Consider the following 20279-nt stretch of genomic DNA (forward strand, 5'->3'; position numbering starts at 1 on the left):
CCCTTCACTAGCAGGTGGATTGTTAACCACCGGACCACCAGGGAAACCCTCAGCAAAGAATTATCCAGCCCCAAACGTTGAAACATGCTGCAGCCTCTCCAGGGCACTTCAAATACAGTTCCTTTACAAACGTCCCACTTAAATAAGTAAACAGTCAGTGGGTCAAGTCAGCAAGTGTTGGTTTCCTCCACAGACCACTGAGGGATCCCACAGAAGGACAGTCACAGTCCCCAAGGAGGGGCTGTCATTCTGTTTGGCAGCCTATATCAATATGTATCACCATCAGGTATTAGTTAAAGAGAAACAGAAATTCAGGGCAACAATATAGACACATACAGCGTGTGACACAAAGAACACACACTAGGGAGATGGAGCGCTTTGGCACGGGAACCCGAACAGCCTGGGTTCAGGTCCCAACTTCGTCCCCTGCAAGTCACGAGACTGCTCTGACAAAGAAGACAGAATTCTGTCTAGATTCCCAGAGGCGTGTGTTCCCTGGTTTGTGGGCTTTCTGGAAGAGGAGACTTAACAGCCCGCTTGGCCGCTGAGATCATGCTGGAAGACCATGAAGTGCTGTAGCCTCCCAGGCCGAGTGGGAACTGACAGTCTTTCTCCTCTGCCCCTTTCCACCCCCAGGACTGCACCATCTGCATGGAGCGCCTCACAGCCCCGTCCGGCTACAAGGGCCCCCAGCCCATGGTCAAGCCGGACCTGGTGGGCAAGCTGTCCCGGTGTGGCCACGCCTACCACGTCTACTGCCTGGTGGCCATGTACAACAACGGCAACAAGGTAGGTGCCAGCTCAAGGGGTGCCACCACCTCCCAGGCAGCACCCAGGCCTGGAGGCCTTATTGGAGTGGCACCCAGGGGCTTGGGGGTCTTAGAGGCACCCCCTGGTTCCCTGGTGGCTCAACGGTAAAGAATCCACCTGCAATGCAGGAGATGCAGGTTCAGTCCCTGGGTCGGGAAGATCCCCTGGAGGAGGGCATGGCAACCACTCCAGTGTTCTTGCCTGGAGGGTCCTGTGGACAGAGGAGCCTGCCGGGCTAAGGGCCTCAGGGTCGCAGAGTCAGACACGACTGAAGCGATTGAGCGTGCAAGCAGGGGCACCCCAGAGGGGCAGGCGTGATGACCTCAGCCTGATCAGTTTTCCCCAAAATTACTATGTTGGCAAAATCTGTCTGCACCTTCCTTTTGGGCTATGCTGCCCACCTTCCCGGAGCCTCCCTGGTGGCTCAGCAGGTACGAATCCACCTGCCAATGCAGGAGACTCAAGTTCCATCCCTGGGTCAGGAAGATCCCCTGGAGAAGGATGATGGCAGCCCACTCTTGTATTCTTGCTGGGATAATCCCATGGACAGAGGAACCTGGTGGGCTACAGTCCACAGGGTTGCAAAAGAGTCGGACAGGACTGAATAGCTACACAGCGACAACAAACCCAACTCCTCCCAGTGTCTACGCTGCATGGTGGTCTGAGAGGTGTAGACATCTGTCCCTGAGGATTTGGAAGGGAGTTTTCTACAATGATGGGCCCATGGTGAGTGTCCATTCATGCTGGCATAGGACTCCCCAACCACCCTTCCTTCTCCCAGACCTAGTGCTTTTCAGTTACAATTCATGTTCTTTGGGCGCCTTTCATTGTCCTTTTAAAAGCACTAAAGGTTTTGTCAAAGGATGGCTGGAAGGCCCTTAAGGTCCACTGTTGGGGAGGAAGGCTGTGTGATCCTGTCTTATCCACCAATGATAATGGAGTGGCAGTCCCCCGTTAGAGCTGGTTTCCAGGAACCTGGGTATGTCCTCAGATAAGTCTTTCTATACAGCGCCTAAAATGAAAGTCAAGTCACTCAGTCATGTCTGACTCTTTGTGACTCCATGGACTGTAGCCTACCAGGTTCCTCCGTCCATGGGATTTTCCAGGCAAGAGTACTGGAGTGGGTTGCCGTGCCCTCCTCTAGGGGATCTTCCTGACCCAGAGATTGAACCTGGATCTCCCGTGCTACAGGCAGATGCTTTACCATCTGAGCCACCAGCGCCTAAAGCCCTTGGCTTTTCTCATGTTCTGACCCAGGCCTGGGTCACCTTGACTGCCCATCTGTGGGATTCCGAATTGTACTCATTTCTCCAGGCCCAGCTGGGATTGCATCAGAGTCTGTGATTTTTGTGATATCCTCCCGACACTTATTCATCCAAAATTATGTCTGGCCTTCAGGGGCTGCCCTGTCCTTATCCTGCTGGGGAAAAAGAGTAAAGGCGGCCGACCCAAGCGCAAACCCTGGCTGAGGAGCCAAATGACCACGGGCAGCAAGATTTTCAATCTCTCTGAGATTGCATTTCCCATTTGGAAAATGAAGATCGAACAATCCCTACTTCCTAACATGCTGAAAGTGAGAAGAGAAAGGGAAAGGGGCTCCCCTGGGGGCTCAGATGGTAGAGAATCTGCCTGCAATGCAGATAGACCAGGGTTTGATCCCTGGGTCGGGAAGATCCCCTGGAGAAGGGAAGGGCCACCCACTCCAGTATGCTTGCCTGGAGAATCCCATGGGCAGAGGGGCCTGGTGGGCTGCTGTCTGTAGGGTCACAAGGAGTCCAACGTGACTGAGCGACCAACACTTTCAGCACTTTTTGTTCACATTGACGCCTCCTTTGTGCTATGACGGGTTTTTTTTTTTTTTCTTCATCCTAATGTAGCCCTATGGTTGAAATTCCCAAAGTGCCAATGTTGGGCTGTTTCTGTGTCTCAGAGAGCTCAGTTATTCATGGACGATGTGTGTCTGGATTCCCTGCTCAGTTTCTTGACCCAGCAATAAAAGGTTTCACTGGGACTCGGCCTTTGAAGAGGTTATTTTGGATTTAAAGGGGTTTCTTAGCACCTTCATTCTCCTTTTGATAACTGCGTGTAAGAAGAATCTTGTCCCTTTGCGTTTATTTCCATGTTGCTTCAAAAAGGGTGCGGGCACGATCTTTTATCTTCTTTCGCGCTTACACTTTGAAGCATGCCTTTTTTATTTTCTTTGAAAGGGGTGAGAAGTGCCCAGAGAGAAATAGGGTGATTCATCCAAGCTCATGAAGCAAGTTAAGACCAGAGCAGAGAGTGAGGCCCTGACCTTGGCTTCCCACCCTTTGATCACACAAACACAAGCTGAATGCAAGCTGTTTCCTTAAATGAGTAGAGTTGGGGTTGAAGTGTCCTTAAATAGCCCTGCAGTGGATCCCAGTCTTCCCCGAGGAGACCCAGATGTCCTGGAGAGCTCTGGTCCCAACTGTGTGACAGCACTTTGTACACACGTCACTCCCTGCCCACTCACGGGCTCCTCCTCATCCCCTGTCTGTTTTCAAGCCTGGGAATAGGGTTTACTGTCCAGGCTCTCCCCGCAGACGGCACTTCACCAGGACTCCTCCCCTCACTGAACCCAGCGTCTCCCGCCGTTGCCCCAACAGAACCCTGAAAGTGGAGGTGTTAGTTGCTCAGTCACCTGGGAAGCCCCCCAAGCCCTGATGAGCAGGGTAAATCCTGGTCCCCTTCTCAAGGATGCTACTGCTAAGTCGCTTCAGCCGTGTCCGACTCTGTGCAACCCCATAGACAGCAGCCCACCAGGCTCCGCCATCCCTGGGTTTCTCCAGGCAAGAATACTGGAATGGGTTGCCGTTTCCTTCTCCAATACATGCTAAGTCGCTTGAGTCGTGTCCAACTCTGTGCGACCCCATAGACAGCAGCTCACTAGGCTCCCCTGTCCACGGGATTCTCCAGGCAAGAATACTGGAGTGGGTTGCCATTTCCTTCTCCATCTTAAGGATGAGGTCTTTCTTATACGGCCCTGAGCATGGAGCCCAGGGCTGGTATGGAGTGTTCCTCCTGTTGCTTTGGAGAAAACTGCAGCTTTCAGTGGCCCTTATAGCAGGCAGGGGAGCAGTTAAGATCGAGTACTGGTGTGGGTGCATTTTGCCCCTGACCCCAACTTCTTGGGGCTTCCCTGGTGACTCAGACAGTGAAGAATCTGCCTGCAATGCAGGAAACCCAGGTTCCATCCCTGGATTGGGAAGATCCCCTGGAGAAGGGCATGGCAACCCACTCCAGTCTTCTTCCCTGGAGAATCCCATGGACAGAGGAGCCTGGCAGGCTACTGTCCCTGGAGTCACAAAGAGTTGGACACGACAGAGTGACTAACACACCAGTCCTTTATCCCTGGTACCTTTTGGGTTGGGTGGGGTGGTCCTGACCAAACCTGTTTACCACACTGGAAGTTTGGGCCTTGTCTCTTCAGGATGGGAGTTTGCAGTGTCCGACCTGTAAGACCATTTACGGGGTGAAGACGGGCACCCAGCCTCCTGGGAAGATGGAGTATCACGTCATCCCCCACTCCCTGCCTGGCCACCCGGACTGCAGAACCATCCGGATCATCTACAGCATACCCCCCGGCATCCAGGTCAGCCCGCCCTTGGCCATTGGCTTTTATGACTTCACGTTTAAGTGTTTGGAGGTCAGTGTTTGTCTTTAGTCCACCTAGGCTGCTGTAACCAAGGACAAACACAGAATGTGTTCGTGTCTAACCCATCTTTCTGTCCAGCTGAAACTCACACAACATGGTTGATCAGCTATTCCCTGGGGCTCAGCAGTGAAGAATCTGCCTGTAGTGTAGGAGCCACAGGAGACCCCAGTTCAATCCCTGGGTTGGGAAGGTGCCCTGGAGGAGGGCACGTCAACCCACTGCAGTATCCTTGCCTGGAGAATCCCACGGACAGAGGAGCCTGGTGGGCTACAGTCCACAGGGTCACAAAGAGTTGGACGTGACTGCGGTGACTTAGCACACATGCACTGACATAAAATTCTAAAAGAGAACAAAAAACACAGACGTTTTAAAAAATTATTGGAGTTCAGTTGATTTCCCGTGTTGTGTTAGTTTCAGGTGTACAACTGATTCAATTGTTGCTGCTGTTCAGTCGCTCAGTTGTGTCCGACTCTTTGCGACCCCGTGGACCGCAGCATGCCAGGCTTCCCTGTCCGTCACCAACTCCCGCAGTTCACTCAAACTCATGTCCATTGAGTAGGTGATGCCATCCAGCATCAGGGTTTTTCCAGATGAGTCAGCTCTTTGCATCAGGTGGCCAAAGTATTGGAGTCTCAGCTTCAACATCAGTCCTTCCAATGAACACCCAGGACTGATCTCCTTTAGGATGGACTGTTTGAATCTTCTTGCAGTCCAAGGGACTCTCAAGAGTCTTCCCCAACGCCACAGTTCAAAAGCATCAATTCTTCTCTGCTCAGCCTTCTTTATGGTTCAACTCTCACCTCCATACATGACTACTGGAAAAACCATAGCTTTGACTAGACAGACATTTGTTGACAAAAATGATGTCTCTGCTTTTTAATATACTGTCTAGGTTTCTCATGGCTAGAAAAGCTATGACACTTCCAAGGAGCAAGTGTCTTTTAATTTCATGGATGCAGTTATACATATATATATATATATATATATCCACTATTTTTTAAATTCTTTTCCCATATAGGTCATTACAGAGTGCTAAGTAGAATTCCCTGTGTTATACAGTAGTTCCTTATTAGTTATCTGTTTTATATATAGTGGTGCATATATGTCAATCCCAATCTCTCTGTTTTAGACAGCAGAAATTTATTTTTCATGCCTGTGGAGGCTGAGACGTTCACGATCCACGTGCCGGGGTCTGGAGAAACCCTCCTCCTGGTTCATAGACCATCCTCTCACTGTGTCCTCATGGGACAGTAGGGTGAGGGAGCTGTCCAGTGTCTGCTTTATAAAGGTGCTAACCCTGTTCATCAGAGAAGGAACCGGCAACCTGCTCCAGTCTTCTTGCCTGGAGAATCCCAGGGATGGCGGAGTCTGGTGGGCTACAGTCCATGGAGTTGCAAAGAGTCGGACACGACTGAGCAACCAACACACACACACGCACACACACACAAAACCCCATTCATGATGGCTTCCCCTAATTGCCCACCGCGGAACACTCCCACCTCCTAATACCATCACACTGGGGGTGAGATTTCAACATATTAATTGTGGTGGGAACCCAGATTTTCAATCTATAGCTTTTTGCCCTGGCTTCTGACAATCTGTGTCCTTCCTGCCCACAAAATACATTCATTCCGTCCCGGTAGTCCTCAAAGTCTTAGCACAGTCCAGTACCCACTCTAATTCTTTTTTTAGAAGTGTTTATTTGTTTATTTGGCTGCTCTGGGTCTTCCTTGTGGCTTATGGGATCTAGTTCCCTGACGTGGGATCTGGTTCGCTGACCAGGGATCGAACTCAGGTCCTCTGCTTTGGTAGTGCAGAGTGTTAGCCCCAGGACCGCCAAGGAAGGGCCCCAGTGTGCACTTTAAAATCTAGGTCCAAAGTCTTTTAAAATATCATCTAAATCAGAACGAGATTGAATTTATAATTCATCCTGAGGCCACTTGGTCTCCAGCTGTGAACCTGTGAAAGCAAACAATTTACATGGTAGAGTCTCATCAGACGCTGAGTCTGCCAACACCTTGGTCTTAAACTCCCCAGCCTCAGGAACTGTGAAAAATGAATGTCTGTTGTTTTTGCTGTCATTCTGTTAGAGCAGCCTGAGCTGCTAAGACGATGTTATGCTGTGCAGTCTCCCCACTCTGGGGCCCCCCTATCCAGTCTCACCCTCGCCCCTCACCACCGCTGTCCTTGCTTTCTTACGCATCCTTCCAGGGTTCTTTGTGCCTTTGCAACAAAGACTTCTTCCACTCCTCCCGGCTTCACACAAAGGGTGACGTATCGACCACATTGTTCTGCAAGCTGTATTTTCAATGCACAATATAATCTGTAGATCTTCCCATGTCCGTAGAGAGAGAAATTCCACATTCTTGCTTAGCTTTGCATAATCATCCCTTGTATAAAGGGACCATAATTTGTATTCAGCAGTCTCCATGTGATGGGCGTATGGATTGTTTCCAACCTTTTGCTTTAACAAATAATGCCATAATGAATAACCTCTCACGCCTGTGAGTAACTCCATAGAATAATTTTCTAGAAGTGGAATCTCTTTTGTCAGACAGTATTTGCATGTGTAAGTTGATAGTCCTTGACTTTGGTGGGCGTGTCTTTCTTCTTGTGATTCTTCTAAAGACAGCCCATAGGAAGAAACTGAACAATTTCCCAGGCAGTAAATACCAATGTGGGGTTTCCCAGCTGGCTTAGTGGTAAAGAATCCACCTGCTAACACAGGAGATGTGGGTTTGACTCCCGGTCCAGGAAGATCCCCTGGAGAAGGAAATGGCAACCCAGGCCAGTACTCTTGCCTGGAGAGTGCCATGGACAGAGGAGCCTGGCGGGCCGCGGTCCCCGGGGTCGCAGAGTCGGACACGACAGCAACAGATACAAATGGGCCCCTTCCCTGACACGCGGAAGCCTTTCCTGCGTGTTCTAGGGGCTCCCTGGATCCCTCTGTTCACCAGGTGTTTACTGTTTACTCTCCTCTCCTCCTTCTCCTTGCCTTCCTCCCTCTTATCTTCTATTTAACGAGTATTTGAGTGTCAACCGTAGGCCAAACTAGGTGCTAGAGGATGAGTGGTGAGTGACGCAGACGCAATCTCTACTCCTCCAAAGTCCCCACTGTAGTGGGACTGGGAAGAACAGCCTGCAGACGAACTGAATGAAAACACGGTTCCTCTATGAAGGGCTTACCAGCTAGTCAGGAAGAAATAAGTATGCGTCCCAAGCTCTAGAGTAAACGCTGACGGGCACCGTTGGTACAAGCGGTGGAAAGCAGGGTGGACAAAGGCGCAGGGACAAGACAAGGGCTTCCGCGTCTGACGGGCCCGGGTTCTGATCCTTGGATGATCTCCTCCTTCGCAGGGGATTTCGGACCTTGGCCGCTTGACTCTCCTGAGCCGTATTTCTTTATCTGCACAACCAGCAAGCCAATATGCGGGGGTTTGTAAAGATGGATGATAATGTTTGTGTGAGCACAGGAAGGTCCCGAGCACAGGAACATGGTGCTCAGTACCTGGCCCCCATCATTTTTGAGAATCCTACTTCTCAGGGCAAGGAAGGGGGCCTATGTCTGTCTGTCTGTCTGTCTGGGAGAGTCAGCGGAGCCTTTCTGGGGCAGGTTCCTCGTTAGAGCAAAGATATGAAGAAATGGAAGAGAAAGTTTTTAGCGTTTTATTATTTCTTTGACTTTTTAGTTTATCCTGGGATATGGAAAGTGAAAGTGAACGTTGCTCAGTCCTGTCCGACTCTTTGCAACCCCGTGGACTATCCATGGAGTTTTCCAGGCCAGAATAGTGGAGCGGGTAGCCTTTCCCTTCTCCAGGGGATCTTCCCAATCGAACCCAGGTCTCCCGCTTTGCAGGCAGAGCCTTTACCAGTTGAGCCACATGGGAACCCCATAACGGGATAGAGCCAATTAACAGTGCTGTGACAGCTGCAGACAAGCAGCAAAGGGACTCAGTCACACATGGACACGTATCCGTTCTCCCCTCCCATCCAGGCTGCCACCTAACATTGAACAGAGCTGCACGTGCTGTACAGTAGGTCCTTGTTGGCTGTCCTTTTTAAATACAGCAGTGTGTGCATGTCCATCCCAGACTCCCTAACTAGCCTTTCCCTCCATTCCTCCCCCCTGGCGACCATAAAGGAGAACATTTTTCAGTTGGCAGGTACAGCGGAGTTTCAGAGGAGAGACAGGAGGGCCGTAGGAGGCCCGTAAAAAAGTTTAATTTGGGTTGAGTTGCCCGAGTGGTGGGGAGGAGGAGGGAGCAGGTGCGGGGGGAGACAGTGACCCGATCCGGGGAGGCCCTGACCACTGGGGTGGGGTCTGCGGACTCTCCTCGATAGGCCGGGGACACAGCTGGTCCTTGAAGGTCGTTGGACGGGTGGCTAAGATCATGGGAGTTCACGTGGTTGGGATGATGTTTTAGCAAAGCCAGTCTGGCCAAAGAGTCGAGATGACCTCACTGACCAGTTAGGGGACCACTGCTTCCGGCAGTGACCCCAGGAGGGCTCTGGACCAGGGCAATGTGGTTGGATGTGAGGACAAATGAGACTTCAGGGATGACTCTAGGGCTGCCGAGGGGGCCCATGGGGAAATGAATGGAAATATGGGAATCCTGAGAAACAGCCCGTGGCCTTGGTGGGGAGCAGGACAGACTGCAGGTGGCAAAGTTCGGGGTGGGGAAACCACTTGGGAGTATGCGGTGTTTTTCCAGGCTTCAGGACCAGAGGGTGGAGAGCCTGCATGTCGGTCCAGAGGCACCCACCTGCCGCCCCTGTAGGCACCACAGCTCCCCCAGGAAAACCCAGGCTTGTGTTGAAGGGCACACATCTGGGCACTGTCCTGACCCTCCCCCGAGAGTCGGTGGCTGTGTCTTCCATGCCACGTCCATCCCTGGAGACTCCAAGGGTCACGTGGGCTTGGGCTGTCATGCGAAGTGAGGACCTGTAAGCTCTGCCTTCCCAGCAGGAGACGATTCTCCGGGGGAGAAGCTGTGAGCGGGCCCAGGGCAAGTCGTGACTGCTGAGCTTAGCTGGTGCTACGCAGGCGTCTGCATTGGCCACATAACAGACAAGTCCTGGGCATGAGAGAGGAGCGGAGCCGCGGTCGGAATTGGCCCCCAGTCATCCAGCCTGGCTCCGAAACAGCCTTGGCTGCGGAAATGTTGTCAATGCGCTTTCACGTGAACGGGAAATTCAGAAGCATCCGGTCCTGCGTCTCCCAGAAGACGCTGCTGCCTCTTTCCAAGCCCTGTAATCTCTCCTTCCCTGAGGCCTCACTGGACTCCTGCTGCTCAGTTTGCAAAATCATAGCCAGTCTGAAGCATGCGATTCAGTTTCGTTTTAATCGCATGATTTTTAAATCGTTTTGGAGCGGGCGTGTGTAGTGGGGAAAGTGGGAAACCTGTGCTTTCTTGCAGTTTGGTTACGACTCATTTGCTCAGTCATTCTTTTGCTCAGCCGGGAGACAGTTGCTGGTCTCCTGTGTGAGAGCTTGTGCAGGAGCGGTGTGGAATCATCCATATTACATTGGCTTTGTCTAGAGGGATTTTAAAACAGGGTTTCATCCTCTGTGAGGAGGGGCTGGGCTGCTCAGAAATGATACAGAAGCACGTGTGTGTAGGGGGAAATATGCGTATTGATACTGGGAGGAAATCCCTCATTTTTCATGAGCTTCTCAAACGGGCCTGTAGAATGTTCTGAACCGTGATTAGGAAGACTGGCTTTTGGCTAAACTCTGCTTCAGTTTCTTTCCCACCTGGTGGCCTGAGACGGCTTGCTTCACAGGGGTGTTGGGTGGTGACAGTTGAAATCTTAGGAGATTTTTAGTCATGCAGATGCCAAGGCATATCATTCAATAAGGAAACAGACCGACACCCTTGAGGACCCAGGAGAAAATCCCCGAGAGTCATTCGGATCATTCTGATCTCTCGGCTCTTGGCTCAGAGCTCAGAAGCACTTGGGTCATTCTGAGCAGTTCAGCGATTAAACAGTCCAGAGTACGCACCAGGAAACCTGGGCTGAGGTTCTGGCGAAGCCGTTAACGTCACAGGAGTCATTTAACCTCTGGGGCTGCAGTTCTCCTCTTTTGTGACACAAAAAAGCTGGAAGAGATGCTGACCAGGATGATATTAACAGCTCCTGGGCTCTGAGAGTGCGCCAGGCTCATCTGACATCATGTCCTACAAGGGGAGCATCGCACCTCTTCCCTCCGTGAGGGCTGGGACACCGACAGCCTCAGGGACGGCGACTGCGGCTCACACAGCTGGGAGGCACCCCTCTCTGAGTCCTGACCCGGGTCCAAGGACCCCAGTATGTGTTAAACCACCACCCTGTCACTGCTTGGGTCTGTTCTCTGTCTAGACTCGATGGCTATTATTGTAAGGATAATAATATGTGGATCCATCAGTATTTGGATCAATCACAACCCTTATCTGAAAAACTTTTAAAAATACTCTTTACTCTCTTTTTGCTGCTTTCAGGGGCCGGAACACCCAAATCCTGGGAAAAGCTTCAGCGCCCGTGGCTTCCCTCGGCACTGTTACCTCCCGGACAGCGAGAAAGGGAGAAAGGTGAGGGCAGGTGTCGGCGTCCCGGCCCCAGCTCTTCTCCCGGCGGTGCTGAGCAGAACTGGGTCTCTTAGCTCTACATGCCCATGTAATCAAGTCACCAAGAGAGACTTCCCTGATGGTCCAGCGTCAAAACTCTGCCTTCCCATGCAAGGGCGCAGGTTCGATTCCTGGTCAGGAAACTAAGATCCCCGATGCCTTGCAGCCAAATCACCAAAATGAAAACAGAAGCAATATTGTAACAGATTCAATAAAGACTTTACAAGTGGTCTGGATCCAAAAAAAAAAAAAAAAGTCCCAAGTCGTAGTGGAGTTAGCTAGAGGAGTGAAGAGATATGATTACAATTTTGCTTTTGTAGGATGGTGGGGGCTGGACTTTTGGCTTTTTTCTCTCCCGGATTTTACAGGCAATAATTCATCTATTTTAGGTTCCTCCTCTAGAGCTTTGCTGCTTAATGGCAGGTCCTGGGAAGAGCACGACTAGCAACACCTGGGAGCTCGATGTAAATACAGGGCCTTAGAACCACTTCATTTACCCAGATCTCAGGGGGGCTGACAGCACCTGAACGCTTGGGAGGCACTGCTCTGGGGCAAGGATCTTAATTTGTGGCATTTTACTTTTTTCTGCAATGAAGATTTTTGTTGTTATTTAGTTGCTAAGTCATGGCTGACTCTTTGTGACCCCATGGACTGTAGCCCACTAACCTTCCCTGTCCACGGGATTTTCCAGGCAAGAATATTGGAGTGGGTTGCCATTTCCTTCGGGGGATCTTCTCGACCCAGGGATCCAACCCAAGTTGCTGGCATTGGCAGGCAGATTCTTTACCACTGAGCTACTAGGGACTCAGTCAATAAACACTTTGACTTTCCCCAAAAGAGCAGAGGAAAAAATCGCTGGGTTTCTGGATTCCTAGGGATTCCTGGGGAGGCTTCAGTGGTTCCATGAACTCTAAAGTTAGAATTACAACTTCATGTTCATTTTTTCTGTGGATAAGGCCAGAAAAATCACTGGGTTTTAAAAAAATCTTACCTGATCACAAAAGCGAAAAGAACTGCTGATTTATTGGCCAAGAGGTGTGTCCTTGTTAGCTCTCTCTAGGTCATGGCACGTAACAAACAGCCTCTAAATCTCGGCGGCTTCCTCCAGCCAGCGTTTATTTCTCATGCAGTTTGCGTGTTACTGACCATGGCTCAGTGGCTGCTGAGGGTCAGCTTTCACGGATCCGGTTTTAAACTTCAGGGAGAAAGAGATTTGCTTCCTTGGTCAATCCCCTCCCCATGGAATAGGGCAGAGGACCAAGAGAGAATCCAAGTGTAGTGTACAATCCAATCAAAGCTTCCCCCTGAAGCTTGTTACTTCTGCTCATGCTGTTTAGTTGCTAAGTTGTGTCTGACTCTTTTGTGACCCCATGGACTGTAGCCCACCAGCCTCCTCTGTCCGTGGGATTTCCCAGGCAAGAATACTGGAGTGGGTTGCCATTTCCTCCTCCAGGGGATCTTCCAGACCCAGGGATTGAACCCACATCTTCTGGATTGGGAAGCAGATTCTTTACCATCTGCACCACCAGGAAAGCCTATACCTTTCATAGGCTCCTGCAAGTCATGAGCAAGCCAGACCAGGAGCTGGTGTCCTGCTTACCAGGAGGCTCCTCGGCAAAGAGCGTGCCTAGAGTCTCTCACGGGGGGAGAAGGGGAGAGTCTGAGACAATAAGAGAATAAACCACGTCATCCTAAAGAGGTACCCAGCGCAGTGTCCCCAGATTAGGAGCCAGGGCCAGTCCTGGTACCTGTTTGCCCAGAGCCAACAAGTCTCTACACCCAAGACCTACAGCCCCAACTGCTGGCTAAACGACTCCACCATCAAGTCCTGTGGTTAAAACGCGAATCTTCTTGCCAAGAGCTGTTTCTCCACCAGGTGTCCTTCTTTATGTTAATGACATACACTAAGTCCTCTACATTCGAACCTTCAAGTTGTGAACTTTTGAAGATGGGAGTATGTGTTCCACAGCATCAGGCGTGAGTGACATTGCAGCTCACCCCCGTCTCCTGTTGCTGACAGACCCTCAGCTCCATCGCCTCCCACATCCTCTCCTTCCTGTAATCAGTGGCTCTTGCCTGTCCACTCGATGCCGGCCCCTGTGTGATAGCTGTCGTACTATGCTTTTCAAGGTGCTGTTCAGTTCAGTTCAGTTGCTCAGTCAGGTTCGACTCTTTGTGACCCCATGAATCGCAGCGCGCCAGGCCTCCCTGTCCATCACCAACTCCCGGAGTTTACTCAAACTCATGTCCGTTGAGTCGATGATGCCGTCCAGCCATCTCATCCTCTGTCGTCCCCTTCTCCTCCTGCCCCCAATCCCTCCCAGCATCAGGGTCTTTTCAAATGAGTCAGCTCTTCGCATCAGGTGGCCAAATATTGGAGTTTCAGCTTCAGTATCAGTCCTTCCAATGAACACCCAGGACTGATCTCCTTTAGGATGGACTGGTTGGATCTCCTTGCAGTCCAAGGGACTCTCAAGAGTCTTCTCCAACACCACAGTTCAAAAGTATCAATTCTTTGGCACTCAGCTTTCTTTATAGTCCAACTCTCACATCCGAGGTACTGCACTGTAAGATTAAAAATGTTTTCCTTATTTTTTGTTTGTTTTTTTATGTAATATTTGTGTGAAAAGTATTATAAGCTACTATTATGGTACAGTACTGTATAGCTGTTTGTGTTAGTTGGGTTGGACTTATGAATGCCTTGAACTTACAGATGCGCTATCCAAACAGAACTCACTCGTATCTCAGGGGCTTATTATGCTCTGTATCCCTGGAACCATGTTGGGAGCATGAACATCGTAGATTCTGGCCCTGAGCCACACATTCCTCCCTGCACTGCCCTCCAAACCACTTGAATCTTTTCCTAATTCTCCAAACTAGTTATCTGTCACCAGAACAGTGATCCTGAAACACAGTTTCCCATGTCAGTCTCCTTTGTTTAACAGAAATGAAGTGAGAGAAAACAACACAAAACTGTTAGGATGGTTTCCCTCCTTCTTTACAAGGATGGTTTTCTCAGTTCCGTAGACGAGGCCTCCCACAGTTTGGGTCTAAATTGCCCCTTCCCACCAATTTCTCATCCTTATCCCCCCATGCCTGCTGCTCCCGACCCTCACTGTGGGCTCCTTTGCAGAGCAAGGTGATAGAGCATAAGCTTTGAACCCAGACCAGCCTGGCTCCAAAGCCTAGTCCTGCCGTTTACCACATGTGGGAAATGTACATGAAGTTGATTTAAGTCTCAGTCTCCTAATGTTTGAAAGAGTGTGATCATTTCTGGCTGTGTGGACAGGATATTGTAAGAGTTAAATGAAGAATTCTTGTGAAGAGTTTCTTCACATCTGTGAAGAATCTGCCTGCAATGCGGGAGACCCAGGTTCAATCCCTGGTTCAGGAAAATCCCCTGGAGGAGGAAATGGCAACCCACTCCAGTACTCTTGCCTGGAGAATCCCATGGATGGAGGAGCTTGGCAGGCTACAGTCCAAGGAGTCACTGAGTAGAATACAGTTGCGTGACTTGCACATACAGCATTGATGAAAGGCTTCCCTGGTGGCTCAGTGGTAAAGACTCCACTGGCCAAGGCAGGAGACGTGGGTTTGATCCCTGGGTTGGGACAATTCCCTAGAAAAGGAAATGGCAATCTACTCCAGTGTTCTAGCTTAGGAAATTCTATGGACGGAGGAGCCAGGCAGGCTGCAGTCCGTGGGGTCACAGAAGAGTTGGATGAAACTTAACAACTAATCAACAATAACAATAAGCATTTTGTGAAATGCCCAGTGTGGTGGCAGCAGTGATCTATGCCTTGGATGATATGTCTTTCCTGTGCCTGTACATTCTTCTCTATTAATACACATCAAATCCTACCTGCTCTCTGAAACTCAGCTCATAAGCATCCCCTCCATGAAATCGATCCTGACACCCACCTGCGGGTCGGCAGAGTCATGCCTGAGACCAGAATGTAAAGGCAAGCAGTCCTGAAGTCAGAGCCCGCTCTGGCACTTTTGAGCTGCATGACCCAGACACATCTGTTATCTTCCAAACCTGTTTCCTCTTCCGCAGAGAAGGGATAATGAGCATCCTGTTGTAGCCAACTCTTAGGACCATTAGATGAACCAGAGCCTGGCACTTAGTAAGTAAGCAGTCAGGAAATGGTGGCTCTTACCGTCAGCATCTTCCAGCCTTTTCTTTTTCTTCAACTGTGTTGGGTCTTCATGCGGGCTCTTCACCACACAGACTTTTCTCTAGCTGCAGTGCCTTCTATTATTGCCGAGCACAGGCTCTGGGGTGCAGGAGCTTCCGTCGTTGGGGCACAAGGTCTTCGTAGTTGCGGATCCTAATGGTCGTGGCTCACGAGCTCCGAGGCTTGTGAGATTCTCCTGGCCCAGGAACCGAACCCACATCACCTGCACCGGCAGGCAGACTCTTTACCACGGGGCCACTAGGAAGCCCCTGCCAGTCTGATCTATTAAGATTCCTCACCTCCAGTTCACAACATGTTCATAGCCATTCAGTTTTGAACCCAATGCATTTTTATCAGGTGCCTTCTTCACACTGGTCAGGGTGTCAGGCGTTTGTCTTCCTGAACCAAGATTGTTTTTCAGTGTAGCTGAATCGAAACATTCTGCAAGTCCTCACACCTCTCTGAGCCTCACCCATAACTCAGAGGTAATGATAGCACCCGCCAGACCTGGCACTAGAATTTCCCATCTGAGCCTCACAGCCAAGGGTGGTTGTAGGGACCAGATGAAAAAATAACTATGAAATGGCCTGGAGAAGGTCAGAACACTTGTACCGTACCCTGAAGAAGCGTTGCACAGCTTTAGCTGTCAATCAGTTAATGCCACATACTGGTGCTGGTAGTGGTGGGCATGGCTCAGAAGACCTCAGATTGTTCATAAGAGCCTTGAGTTCCTAGATCCCAGCTTTTAAAATGCAGCTATGATGCTGGTTTCCCAGGTGGTGCTAGCAGTAAAGAACCTACCTGCTAGCGCAGGAGATGTAAGAGATGTGTGTTCAATCCCTGGGTCGGGAAGATCCCCTGAAGCAGGAAATGGCAACCCACTCCAGTATTCTTGCCTGGAGAATCCCATGGACAGAGGAGCCTGGTGGCCTATGGTCCCTGGGATCACAAAGAGCTGGACATGAGTGAAGTGACTTGGCGTGTGTGATGCTGGGCCCTAACAGTAGTTGAGTGGATATGCCAGGCACTGCTGTGAAAGCACTCTGCATGCAGGGTCCCCTAAGATGCTCACAACCTTTGGGGGCAAGTGGTACCACTGAAAGCTCAGAGAGGTCATGTAACTTGTCTAAGGCCACACGGTTGGTCCGTGACAGAGTCAAGACTGAACCTGCCAGGTCCCTGACTCCACTTCCCAATTCCCATCCATTCCCTGTGATTCTTGGAGCACTGTCGTTTGGGCGGGGCTGGGACCCCAGGGTGGGGAGAGTGTCCTCCCTATGGATGGTCTTTGACCAGCACGGTGTGTCTGACTCTGATCTCCCCTGTTTTCTCTCAGGTCCTGAAGCTGTTGCTCGTGGCCTGGGACCGCCGCCTCATCTTCGCCATTGGGACATCCAGCACCACGGGCGAGTCAGACACTGTCATCTGGAATGAGGTCCATCACAAGACAGAGTTCGGCTCTAACCTCACCGGCCACGGCTACCCAGACGCCAACTACCTGGATAACGTGCTGGCCGAGCTGGCCGCCCAAGGCATTTCTGAGGACAGTGCTGCCCAGGAGAAGGACTGAGCTGGGGGTGGGGGGTGGGATGGGGCTTCGGAGTGGCAGGGATCGGGGGAACACAGGGCAGGAAGTAGGGAGAGTCAGGGTGGAAGTTGGTGCTGTGCCCTCCCGAGCCTCTCCCCTCTCACAGCGGGGAGCCAGAGTCAATAAGGGGATGTCATTCACAAACCTCATCCAACACGCAGGGGCCACGGGACAGGGTGAGGGCTGCCCTCCGTCTGTTCCCGTGGAGTTTTGGTGCTGGGTAAGCAGGGACTCCTCCCCTCAACCCCCACCCCCCATCAGGCGGCACGGTCAGCACACTTGGGTTACGGGCACCCCTTACCCTGGCCTTGTGAAGCCCGAGGTGCCCGCCTCGGCCGGCTTCTCGCTGCTTCCACTCTGCTTGGAGAGTGGAGTTTCTGCTTTTCTCTCCTCCCCTGGAGGTGAGGAGCTCTCACTGTGCAAGACTGAGGGGCACGGGGTGAACCACTAAGCCGCTGTGACATCCGCAGCCGATGCCTCAATGTACAGCGAGGAAGTGCTTCTCGCCAAGAGGGTCCAAGCAGCGAGGGCTGCTGGGAGCATCTCAGCTCCCATCGTGGCCCTGGCTGATCATGCCTCCTGCTCGCCCCTCTTCCCTGTCCAAAGAGGCATCCGATTCTCTTATGCAGACGGAGGGACACTGGGATTCCTCTCTGGGGCACGATGTCTCCCACCCTTCTCTGATCAGACCAGAGCCTGCGTCCCACCTAGCGTCTGAATTAGTCCTCAGGGAGAGGCGCCCAACTCTTCCAGCTCATCCCAGACCAGCTCAGAGATTCTGTGTGATTCATCCAGTCACTGTGAGTGGAGCCCAGAGTGGGCTCCGGGCCATCTGTGGACGTGTGTGTGTATGTGTGTGTGTGCATGCGTGTGTGCACGGTGCTAGGCCAGGCTCCGCCGCTGGGCCAGGTTGGCGGAGGGTCCCATCGTGTTCTACATTCTGCAAGTTGTCGGACCCCACTTCTGATGGGAATGAAACAGCCAGGCAGCGGTTGATGAATGTGCCTCACCATCTGACATCCGTCACGTAGTCAACGTGAACCCAGACCGAGACAGAGCTGTGCTTGGGGGATGTGTAGGGTGCGGAGTGGACAGGCCCGTTTGTATTATCTCTCGCTCAAGGTGGGATCTGAGCCCATCCACGAGGACCTCAGCAGGTCTCCGTGCGCATGGTCTAATGAGTCTGGAGGGGGTGCAGGGACCCTCATCTCCCTCTTCAATGACAGGCTGGCCCAGCGCATGAGGGAGCCTCCAGCCCTTCCCCAGCAGGGTCAGGACCACCTTGGGGTCCAGTCCAACCTGTGTCTAGGTTGTGGCCCAAGACCCTGCCTGTCCCCTCCCCCACATTCCCTTCGGCTCCCATGAAGGAGACAGTTGGGGTTCAGGGAGGAGAGACGGAGGATGAAGAAAGGAATCCCAATTCTGCCCCCTTTGAAAGTGGATTCTCTGAACTCCGCTTTTGGGGGAAGTTGCTCTGGATCCTGATTCGAATTTATATACCTCGTGTCTGGGGGTCTGACATATATATATAATATATTATATATATATACACACACATATATTTCATAGTATTTGGAAGGTTTTCGATGCTGGAAAAATGGAAATGGAAAAGCCTTCAGATGCGGTACTGAAATTAGAAGTGGCAGCGAAGCTTTTCCGAGCACCGGTCCTGAGTGTCCTGCTCTCGGGCCTGCAGACATTCTGATGGGGGGCGGCCAGGGGGTTCGCTCCGGCACACTGGTGCTGAGCTCGTCCTCCTCCACGTGGCGGAAGACGTGAAAGTGTTAGTCGCCAAGTTACCCTGGGGATATTAGTTAGCTCCGGCGAAGGGCGCTCTGGCAGGAGGCCTTCCAGCCTCGCCCATCAGTCATTTATCTCACCAGCAGACCAGGAGACTGGCCCCCAGCCCACCGCATGACGGGGCAGTTTCCTGCCGCAGCCGGGAAGGAAACATCCAAACTCAACAGGACAGCCCTCCCTCAGCGTTTGATGTCAGCCCACGCCCGTTGCTGGACCCCCCTGTGCCAGAGACGGGCCTCACCGTAAGCCCGGCACCCTTTTCCGGGACCCTCCGGGCTCCTCACCCACAGGAACGCGGAAACACACCCAGAGTCAGCGGGTAGACACAGAGGTGTGGCGCCCGGTGGAGGAAGATGGGAGACTGATAACTGGCAGGGGCCCGTGCGGAGAGGCTGATTTCCTGGGTCGAGCAGAAGAAGGCGCAGGTGGAGAAGGAGCCGAGCCCAGGGCAGAAGAAGAGGCTGCACGGGAAAGGCAGGCAGGCAGTGCCCCTTTGAGAGTCGTCTTCACACCTTCCAGGCTCCCCCTCTCAGGATGCTGATAGTACTGATGGCCTGTGTCTCTTCCCGAGATGCTCGTAGCGGGCTACCTCATCTGCTGCTCTCCTAGTGGGACTTTCTGGGCAGAGGGAACCGTTCATGTCACTTCTAACACTGTGCCAGGCGAGCGGGGTGGGAGGGGCATGCCTCTTCCCTCTCTCTCATGCCAACCTGGAAAGGTACAGCCCTGGGTTGGGCGAGAACCCCTGCCAGCAGAGGTCCTGTGCATCCGTCACTCGGACGCAGGAAGTCCTCCCGCCAGAAGCCCTGCTGTGTTCCCTGCCGCGTGCAGGGAATCCCACGCCTGTCCTCTCATCGTCTTAGCACCAGCAGCCTTGTTTCTGTCCTCCTGAGTCTCCGGGGAGGACACGTGGGACTGGAGACAAACCCTGTTAGTGCTCATCCCTTGGAAGGTGGATCGTGTGTGTGTGTGGTTGCCTTTGTGTTTTCATCCCCCTTTGGGGAAGCCTGGACTTCTCTGTGGTTTCACGCCTGGTCCAAAGTGCTCGTCCTGGTGTTGTGGGCATGAGATGGTTGGGGGGAGGTCCTGTGTGGTACAAGGAAAGGCCCTGTCCTCTTTTCCTGGTCTGTGGTCCCTGGCATTGATGGTGGGGCGGGGGGGTGGTTCTGGGGGAGAGCGGGTGACTGTCCTGTTGTAAATCACTGTAACTGGTGTGTTTTGAAGTCCTTGGTGTTGCTCTGTGAGTGGACATCGCCACCTGGTGCTCATGAGGTTTACGTGCGGAACAATAAACGGCAGAAAACAACCGCAAACTGTCCTCAGCCTGCTTTCTGTCCATTGGCGCACCTACCGGTGAGGACTCGGGAAACCTCCCCAAGTCCGCGAGCAACCGCAAGTCCTTCTGCTGAACAGGAGAGTCCCTTTTTCCACTCTCTTTTACATCTTCTTTACCCACACATTTGACCAAGTAACCTACTTTGACTTCTTGTTCCTCCAAAGAAACAGACGACCTGGCAGGGGAAATTAGTGAAACAGTAGGGAAAGACCATCTTAAAAACCGTGAGTGTTTGCTTCTTAAAGTTCCCTTCATTGACCGCAATATCGGGCATGTTTCAACAGCT

The 20279-nt window shown here is 51.9% G+C and overlaps 1 protein-coding gene across 2 annotated transcripts in view; it reads left to right on the forward strand.

The window, feature by feature from the left end:
• DTX4 (deltex E3 ubiquitin ligase 4) overlaps window positions 1–20246 on the forward strand; it is a 40979-nt gene extending 20733 nt beyond the window's left edge. Inside the window, exons 6-9 of one of the 2 annotated variants that reach the window (XM_055424192.2) lie at window positions 637–789; window positions 4262–4423; window positions 10966–11055; window positions 16606–20245. In XM_055424192.2, coding sequence (XP_055280167.2) covers window positions 637–789; window positions 4262–4423; window positions 10966–11055; window positions 16606–16839 — 639 coding nt within the window. In that variant the 3' untranslated portion in view covers window positions 16840–20245. Of the gene's footprint in view, window positions 1–636; window positions 790–4261; window positions 4424–10965; window positions 11056–16605 lie in introns of both variants that reach the window. The other variant, XM_055424193.2, reaches the window with a different exon arrangement.
• The last annotated feature ends 33 nt before the right edge of the window (window positions 20247–20279 follow it).

Source organism: Moschus berezovskii, chromosome 14 (assembly GCF_049115385.1).
Source record: "Moschus berezovskii isolate FMDL1 chromosome 14, NW_MosBer_1.0, whole genome shotgun sequence".
Lineage (NCBI taxonomy): Eukaryota > Metazoa > Chordata > Mammalia > Artiodactyla > Moschidae > Moschus > Moschus berezovskii.